Source organism: Littorina saxatilis, linkage group LG4, assembly GCF_037325665.1.
Source record: "Littorina saxatilis isolate snail1 linkage group LG4, US_GU_Lsax_2.0, whole genome shotgun sequence".
Lineage (NCBI taxonomy): Eukaryota > Metazoa > Mollusca > Gastropoda > Littorinimorpha > Littorinidae > Littorina > Littorina saxatilis.
In genome coordinates, this window is record NC_090248.1 from 13,150,692 (window position 1) to 13,160,331 (window position 9,640).

At 42.2% G+C, this 9,640-nt stretch overlaps 2 protein-coding genes across 9 annotated transcripts in view; one reads left to right on the top strand and one right to left on the bottom strand.

The window, feature by feature from the left end:
- LOC138963993 (uncharacterized) overlaps positions 1 to 9,640 on the top strand; it is a 47,664-nt gene that overhangs the window by 17,838 nt on the left and 20,186 nt on the right. The gene's annotated exons all lie outside the window — the stretch shown is intronic.
- Positions 278 to 9,640, bottom strand: part of LOC138963996 (peptidoglycan recognition protein 1-like) — a 31,159-nt gene continuing 21,796 nt past the window's right edge. For 2 of the 3 annotated variants that reach the window (XM_070335870.1, XM_070335871.1), the window contains exons 4-5: positions 2,282 to 2,566; positions 278 to 791 (exon numbers count right to left, since the gene is read on the bottom strand). In XM_070335870.1, the coding sequence (XP_070191971.1) occupies positions 523 to 791; positions 2,282 to 2,566 (554 nt within the window). In that variant the 3' untranslated portion in view covers positions 278 to 522. The remainder of the gene's footprint in view (positions 792 to 2,281; positions 2,567 to 9,640) is intronic. The other variant, XM_070335872.1, reaches the window with a different exon arrangement.

Sequence of the window (9,640 nt, forward strand, 5' to 3'; positions counted from 1 at the left end):
TTTACCTTTCACGGCCTATTATTCCAAGTCACACGGGTATAGGTAGACAATTATTAACTGTGCCTAAGCAATTTTTGCCAGGAAAGACTCTTTTGTCAATCGTGGGATCTTTAACGTGCACACCCAATGTAGTGTACACGGGGGGGAGTTCGGACACCGAAGAGAGTCTGCACACAAATTTGACTCTGAAATAAATTTCCGCCGAACCTGGGATCGAACTCACGCTGACAGCGGCCAACTGAATACAAATCCAGCGCGCTACCAACTGAGCTTAATCTTAACAGTACCATCTAGAAAACCTGATTTTGTTCTGACAAGATTTTTTTCTGTGCATGAAAATAAGCACACACTTGGGTTTTGTCTTCGGGGCAGCTTTAACTGCATTCATTATTTTTTGTTTTCTTCTTCCAGATTAGATTACAACACAGCTCAGTTACGTTTTGAATTTTTGGTGATTTTTTTCGCGATGAGCATAGCTTTGTCATAATTTTGATTGCCCTATTTAGAACAGCATCAAACTGGCTAATTCGTAGAGTTGTAGTGCGGCCAGGTTTGAATGACGGGGTAGAATGCATCCCCCGGGCAGACGGTGTGATTGGGGGCGGTGTCGCGATGACCCAGCAAGATGTAGTCAGGGGTGATGTAGCCGCTGTCAACGCCGCATTGTATCAGGGCCAGTAGGGTGTTGAGGGCAGCGGCGTCTGGTACCCGGTGTGTGTAGTCCCCGATCACGCAGAAACCCAGGCCGTCGTGGTTGTGTCCCTTGGTGTGTCCGCCTACGTTTGTCCAACCTGCGAGGAGTTAAAAGATGTATTGGTCATATGTTGTCAGAGGATTGATTTTGTTTAAATGTGTGAGGGTAGCTATAGTGCCTTGACGACACATAGTGAGTAAGGCATTCTGTCGCGCAGAAACCCATGGCAATCAGTCCTTTGAAGTCAGAAATGTATGATCAATTAGTGGTTGTCAGTAATAGACTCGGTTAATAGTTAAAACTAGGTGAGAACGGCGTGAGAGTAATTAGAGTCCTTGCATCATGCCGAAACTCAGTCCCTTGTAGATCTAGTGTGTGGGCTACGTTGTTAAACCTATGAGGAGATTAATGATATATTAGTCATTGTAAAAAAAAGTTAAAAAAAGAGCTAAACCAAAGCTAATGTGTTAAGGGCAGTGGTGAGGAAAGTCCCCTATCACGCAAAAATCGTGTTGGCCCTGGTTGTGTCCCCTTTGTCCATTAACCTGTGAGGAGATTCATTATCAATTAGTTATGGAAGATGAAAGTCTCTTGTTCGATCACAAATGTGAAAGTTCATCATGCATTCATGGGCGAAAATTTAGCTTGGGCGGTTACTGCTTTTAAAAGTGAGGCCCATGCATGAACATTTATTCTTTGCATTGATTAAATGTAAAATAAAACAACGACCAACAAAAAGGATTTTTCTCATTCGTATCTCACTGCAGGAATCCAAAAACTGGAATCCTTGTCTTATCCATTTAAGTTCTGTTTGTATGGCTAATTGTTAAATGTTCACAAAGGTGAGTTCCATAAGCGTCCATGTGTTCTTCCCATTCATTTGCATGAGCACTCACTTCTTCTCCCCATTTGTTCGCAGTTCTTTATAATTGCCCGTTTTGCTTTTATTTAACCTGTTTGAGTTGTTTTGTTGTTGTTGTTGTTTTCCTCGCGCCCCTAATTGGCGTAGAGGCGCGTCCCCCGGGTGGTGGATGGGGGAGCTTTCTCTACTAACTTCTGAGAGAAGGTCGCATCACTCTCGATGCCGTGAACCTAATTAGGATCTTTGTCTTGTTTCTTCTCTATTTCTGCCTCCCCAAAGTCCTTTTACTTTCCTTTTCTCACCCATAAAATTCTTCACTTATTACCCTTGTTAAGTGGTTCTTGTATAGAATATAGTCAATGTTTGTAAAGATTTTAGTCAAGCAGTATGTAAGAAATGTTTAGTCCTTTGTACTGGAAACTTGCATTCTCCCAGTAAGGTCATATATTGTACTACGTTGCAAGCCCCTGGAGCAATTTTTTTATTTGTGCTTTTGTGAACAAGAAACACTTAACAAGTGGCTCTATCCCATCTCCCCCCTTTCCCCTATCCCATCTCCCCCCTTTCCCTCGTCGCGATATAACCTTCGTGGTTGAAAACGACGTTAAACACTAAATAAAGTAAAGTAAAGTTGTTGTTTTCTTAAAAAATCTGATTTTGTTCTTTCCTTTTAGAAATTTAGATTTCAAGTTATTTTAAGAGAGAGACAAACTCCGCCCACTTACCTCGGCCTTCATAAGCCATCCCATCCTCGCCAATCAGAAAGGAGTAGGCAATGTCGGACCAGCCTCTGCTGATCTGGTGAAAGTTTTGGTACGCTCGCACCATGGCCTTGCACAGACCGGTGCTATGGCAACCGTCAGGGGGTGTGGCTCCGTGGTGGATATACACATGGCCGGGCGTCTCTGTGAGCGGCACGAGGGGCGGATTGGCGTCCTTGGCCCCCCACTCTGCACGGCTGATGATGTAGGGGCAACTTTTGGCTAGTTGTCGCGGCGGCTCGGTTGCTGCTGATGTATCGGGGAGATAATAATACATGTATGTAGGTCAATTTATTTAAAAATACAATTTGTTTGACCAATCACAATTCCAATTCCTGTGTAGAGTTGCAACTTTTTGACTCACCTGAGTAATCAGTGAGTCTAACGAGTAATGAGCAGGGGCCGTCCGTTCATCACCAAAAAACGTAACGTTCAGGTTACAGTGGAACCCCCTTTTTAAGACCTCCCAATCTAAGACTTCCTCCTTTTTAAGACCTTCCTTTCTCAGATGTTGTGTTCATAACCTCTCTAAATTTACCTCCATTTTAAGACTTCTCCCTTTTTGGCTCACGTAAGTGTAGCCTATGCGATGCTAACTTTTGTCTGTCTGTGCGTGCGTGCGTGTGTGCGTGCGTGTGTGATAGAAACTTTAACATTTGACTGAACACCGAAATACTAATTTTACCGGGTTATTATCCAAGCAACAGCTTCAAAGTATTGAAGCAATGATCAACATTTCGTCGGCATGTAGATAAAGTGTGTATCCAAAGAAAACGGGTGGTGGTGGGTTGGGGGGGGGGGGGTAAAAACACGTGACTGGTTTGTGTTGTGTGTGGTATGTAGACCAGGTCAGGGGTCAAGGTTAGGTCAGATCGCGTGAAGCATTGTGGTATAGATTCACTTCTCAGTTCGGGGAAGACGATTTCACATTGTTCGGTTTCGTAGCGGCTCCAGAAAAAATAGATAAAGAAGATACCAAAGGAGATTTCCTACAGGTTGATCTGCACAGCGTGTTTTCAGTGTCTGCGCGAGGAAGCGCTGTCGAAAGGGCAGTGTGGATCTCAGTGGCAGTCGTGTCCCCGTAAGTAGGCTACAGACAGACAGATCTAGATCTAGCGTCTCCCACTCTTGCACTGTGTCTATGCTTACTGTGTGTGTGTATTGTGACGGAGTGATTGAGTTTGTGTTACTGTTTGTCGATTTCTTACGGGAGCCTTGAAGGCTTCGCCTCTTGTTAGACCTGATTTTCTTCGATTTTGAAGGTGGTAAAAGGGGTGTATTTCGAATGTTTTTTGAGCAAGAGCTTTGAAACTGTGCACACTTCACACAGGGTTTGATACTTGCCCGATATGACCCCAGTCTGGTAGAACTTCGACACATTTCAAGGTCACAGCGGGGTCATATTTGATCCACGAAAACTTAACATTGAGGTTTTTGACTCACATGCGAAGCAAAAGTGAGTCTATGTACTCACCCGAGTCGTCCGTCCGTCACGTGGCTTCAAGGGGAGCTTACCCTCATAGATCACGTGGTCTGGTGACCATGGTTACGTGATTTTTGACTCACATGCGAAGCAAAAGTGAGTCTATGTCAAGTCAAGTCAAGTCAAGTTTTATTCCGATAAAACCCCGTGAGGGTACATGGAAAATTAAAAAACACAATAAAAACACATTTCATTCAACACCAAATAAAAGGAACTAAAACAAAAAGAAATCAGGCTATGTACAGAAAAGGGAGTTGAGGGGTGAGGGAGAGCAAAAACAATACAAGAAACAATTCAACAATAATAATAATAAATAATAATAATAATAATAATAATAATAATAATAGTAATAATAATAATAATAATAATAATAATAAAACACACAAAGTAATTACATACATTTCTTTACTATGGGAAATGGGGGGAAGGGGGAGGGGGGGGGGGGGGTGATGGGTGAGTTAACATAAGGACAAAAATACTATTACAAACAACACAAAACAGATAACGGAGTATAAAGCTAAAAGAGAATTAAATTTTACTCGCTTCTCAAACAGTCCATGACAAGTGTCATGAACTTTGCGAGTTTTAATAGCAATAAACTCTTTTTTGTAGTGGAAAAAAGCTCTCTGAATTTAACTGAATTGGGGCGGGCATAATAATAGCACCGTAACAACTGTTTTCTATAATTGGTAAAAAAAGGACATATGTACTCACCCGAGTCGTCCGTCCGTCCGTCCGTCCGTCCGTCCGTCCGTCCGTCCGTCCGTCCGTCCGTCCGTCCGGAAAACTTTAACGTTGGATATTTCTTGGACACTATTCAGTCTATCAGTACCAAATTTGGCAAGATGGTGTATGATGACAAGGCCCCAAAAAACATACATAGCATCTTGACCTTGCTTCAAGGTCAAGGTCGCAGGGGCCATAAATGTTGCCTAAAAAACAGCTATTTTTCACATTTTTCACATTTTCTCTGAAGTTTTTGAGATTCAATACCTCACCTATATATGATATATAGGGCAAAGTAAGCCCCATCTTTTGATACCAGTTTGGTTTACCTTGCTTCAAGGTCAAGGTCACAGGAGCTCTTCAAAGTTGGATTGTATACGTATTTTGAAGTGACCTTGACCCTGAACTATGGAAGATAACTGTTTCAAACTTAAAAATTATGTGGGGCACATGTTATGCTTTCATCATGAGACACATTTGGTCAAATATGATCAAGGTCAAGGTCACTTTGACCCTTATGAAATGTGACCAAAATAAGGTAGTGAACCACTAAAAGTGACCATATCTCATGGTAGAAAGAGCCAATAAGCACCATTGTACTTCCTATGTCTTGAATTAACAGCTTTGTGTTGCATGACCTTGGATGACCTTGACCTTGGGTCAAGGTCACATGTATTTTGGTAGGAAAAATGTGTAAAGCATGTGAGTCGTATGGGCTTTGCCCTTCTTGTTACGAATAATAATACTACATGTACAAACATGTATGTGTATTTGTAAAAGGGGAGGTTGTAAGACAAGGCATCATGACTTAAACCTTCTCTTCTTATAAATAAAGTTCAGTATATAAAGTTCAGTCAGTCAGTCAGTATCTAACTGTCTCTTTCTTTACCCTCCCCGCTCGACTCACACCTACTTTACACGCTATGCCCGTCCACAGCAAAATGGTCTTGAGACTTTTGAATGTTTTGTTTTGTCTTTTGGTAAACATTCCATTAACTAACCTTTTTTGTTTTTGTATTTTAAATTTATATATACTTCACCTAAGAGCGTAAGCGCTGCTGTATATGTGAATGACAGGACTAACCGTTCCGGATTTTTATGTTTATATTTCCTGCACCTGACATAACCACTGCTTTATCATTATGTGACTGGCAGGGCTGAGACCGCGCTGAGGAAAAAGGCGTCCGAGGTGTTTGGACAACTTGACGGAAACGGAGACGGAACTGTGACTATCGACGAAATCCAAAGCTTCGCAGGTATTCCTCGTGTTCTTTAATGAGATACGACACCGATACATGCACAGCCTTACGATTGATTTTCTTCTGCTGATATGACGAAGTCACCGAGACAGACTCACTTCTTCTCTCTCTCTCTCTCTCTCTCTCTCTCTCTCTCTCTCTCTCTCTCTCTCTCTCTCTCTCTCTCTCCCTCTCTCTCTCTTTCACTCTCTCTCTTTCACTCTCTCTCTCTTTCTCTCTCTCTTTCTCTCTCTCTTTCTCTCTCTCTTTCTCTCTCTCTTTCTCTCTCTCTCTCTCTCTCTCTCTCTCTCTCTCTCTCTCTCTCTCTCTCTCTCTCTCTCTCTCTCTCTCTCTTGCCGTGTCTCTCTCTCTCTCTGTGTCTCTGTCTGTCTGTCTCTCAATGTTTAATGTGACGTGATGCTTCGCATTATGACGTTGTCTCTACCTTATGACGCCAGAGATGTCACTTTGGAATACAGGGTCAAGAAGAGAAGTCTTGGTTTAATCAGTCGACGTCGTTTGTCATTAATGACGTTCCCTGTGAGTGTGCACGTTTGTCATAGGACAAACAAATAAAATGTTTGTTTTCGATGGCAAGGCCCAAAAAGTGTGTTTGTTTGTTTGGTTATGTGGGTGTTTTATTTAACCAGGCGCATGTGGCGTTTTATTGCGATGAATTGCGAGCTGTAAAAATCGTAACAGAGTACAGCTTTCCTTGTAAAATCTGCAAAATCGAGTTTTGCAGAAGAAAAAAAATCATTAGTTTCGGCTCCTCCATAACACTTATTTTCTGTCTTCTATAAAAGAACATACAACGTCTCTGCATGTGTAAAAATAACAACAAACAGAAAACATTCATTTTTTTTAAACTTGAAAATAAAAATTGGTTGGTTCCTCAACATGTCAGGTATAATTTTCAGACTTCTTATAGTCAGCATTTACGAAATTAGCCTCACTGATAATATTTGACGTGTATTTGTTACTATGTAGGAATGGGAGTGGACGAGATCTGTGACGGGCTGAAACTGACGTCAAAAGGAGCCAAAGCTCTCACAAATTATGACGCAAATTCCGACAACATCCTCGACATTGAAGAACTGGGCAAGCTCTTCGACAAAATAGATGACGACAGTGAGTTCTATGTTCTATGTCTTTCTCAGTCGCCTAGAGATCACCTCAGTCTTACAAGCTCTTCGACAAAATAGATGACGACAGTACCAAATATTGACGGACTGTGTGATGATATCTTCTGCTATGGTCTGTTGAGACAGTGTTATCAAAATCGAGACCGGAGGTCGAGATTTTGATATCACTGTCGAAACAGACCAATAGCAGAAGATATCGTCACACAGTCAGTCAATGTTAGATATATTGCTAATTCTCTGGACATTTTCTATTTACTGTACAGAAATTACAAAAGTATTTGTCTCAGTTTTGGCTGTTCCATATGAGGGCCCCAAAGGGTTTAAAATCGTGATCGTGATTGGTGTTTTTTGACCTTTCTGTGACCGTGATTGCCGAAATTTCCATTTCTGTGATCGTGATGGGACTTTGCCCGTGATCCGTGATGACAAAAAAATCAAGTCTCGTGATCGTGATTGTCATTTGTTTTCGTGATCGTGATGGGCATTATTGCAAAGCATTTTAAAGTTTTGAGTGCATTCAGTCAAATTCAAATTCGAAGATCAAAAATGGCGTGCAGCGGTACTGTCATTGAACTTCTGTTATATTTTGTGGAGTCAAGCCAGACCAAAGCAGGCGGCGAGAATGCCTTCCTTGGTGGAAGGGTCAGGCTACGGGTCCGTCTTTCCGAAGACGAAATGTCAAGGTATGTCATCTATCAGGGCCGGACTAGGTAAGTACTAGGGGGGGGGGGGTACAGTTGAGGGTCCAGGGGGCAAAGCCCCTTGGTGGGGGTTGCAAGGTGGTAAAGCCCCCTTGAAGCTGAACGTTTTTTGATGTTTCTGGAGAGAAAGGAAGCCTCTCCTTGAACGAAAAAGGTAAATTCGACAGCAAGCTGTATAGGCAATGAAGAAGAATTGAAATTGTAAGGACTCATACTCATCACAAAAATCGTTGAAGAAAAATGTCTTTCGAAAGGGGGTGAGAGGTGCGATTTCTCCTCGGATTTCATGATGATCCAGATGCAACACCCTCCCCCTTTCCTCCCCCACAAAAAAACCCAAAAAAAAGCGTTTGGGAGGTACATGCTTAAGCCAGGGGGGGGGGGGGGGGGGGGGGTGGCTGTTCTGAATGTAGGCAAAGATCTTGAAATTTGTTCAAGATCTTTGAGATTGATTGAGATCATTGACATTGTCAACATTGCCACGTCCGGCTGTCACTCGCTCAGTGTGACCTCGACTGGCTCGAGTCTGAACGAGTCTGCGTGTAGCCAAAACCGAAACTAGAAATGTGTTTTTCATCCCAGCAACGTGGACACGCTTGGCATAGATTCTAATTGTCGCTTCTTTGCATTAAGCTTGGATTCATTTTAGCGCCTGTAAACTTATCAACAATGGGTTAAATTCCGGAACTATGGCGGGGAGACGTGCCAGTTTGGGTCACTTGATCTTCATGTAAAAGTCGACCAAAGTCATGTTCGTTGGGGATTTTGTTATTATAGACTCTACCATCACACATACATGTACTTTAATTTAAATCCACCCAATAGTTTTTGAGAAAATGGGTTTAAAAGATTTAGCTCTGGAAATGTGAAATTGTGCAAGTATATATTCATGTGTGTGAGTGAGGGTGTGGGAGTTGAATGTGTATGAGTGCAGGGGCGGATTAGGGGGGGGGGGGGGTTACTGGGGTTCCGGACCCCCCCCCCCCCCCCCCCGGCTGTAAAAAAAAAGAAGTAATAATACTAACTTTAAAACAAATATTGAGTGGCTGCTGACACCAGTTGATCATGTTTAAAATCAAGGATAAGCCATAAATTGTTCATAACATAGCTAAATCTCTTCAGCTTCTGGGGGGCTAAGCCCCCCAGACCCCCTAACGGGGCCTTGCCCTGGACCCCAGGTTGTAACCCCCTCCCCCCCCCACTCTGGCTTAACTGCTCCGCCCCTGGAGTGTATATTCCTGTGAGTGTCTGTATGAGAGAGAGAGAGAGAGCGAGAGAAAAAACAATGAAAACAACATTCTTGTTACTGATTACAAATCATGATATGTATTTCTATGTGTGTGTGAAAGAGAATTAAAAAAATAAAATAAAAAAGTGCAACAGTTGTCACTTTGTGTTGAATAAACAATAGATCCAGAGGAGCGAATTACTGTGTGGTTGTGTTTACTTTGACACGTGCTTTCTGTACCTGCGACTTTTACCGTGACCGTGATTTGCCACTGGTGTTCGTGATCGTGAAAACAAAAATCAAGGTAACTGTGATCGTGAAAGCTAAAATTTCCCTTCCCGTGATCGTGATGATACCCCCCCTTTGGGGCCCTCCCATATCCCTCCCTCTGATTATTATTTCTTTTTGTTCACTCTTTTTTTGTACTTTTCAGTATTTAAAAAGTCTTCAGTCACTTGCTCAACTAAATTCTGGGATCATTACATTTTCATATATATTTGTTTGTTTTTAAATTCAGGTGTTTTTGTTTTTGAAGTGGGGAAGCAATAAAGAGGTCGTCGATATCAAAACTGATATCGACGGAAATGTCGTCGATATCACTTTTTACAATGAGCTCAGTTTTGCCCATATGAAATATCAATATTGAGTTCTATGTTCTATGTCTTTCTCAGTCGCCTAGAGATCACCTCAGTCTACCAGACATGAGTTGATATTCTTACAACGTTTGGGGGGAATTCATTCTCTGTTAATTTCTCGTGAAGCAGCACCAACATCGTGTGTGAGGGGGGGGGGGGGGGTGTTT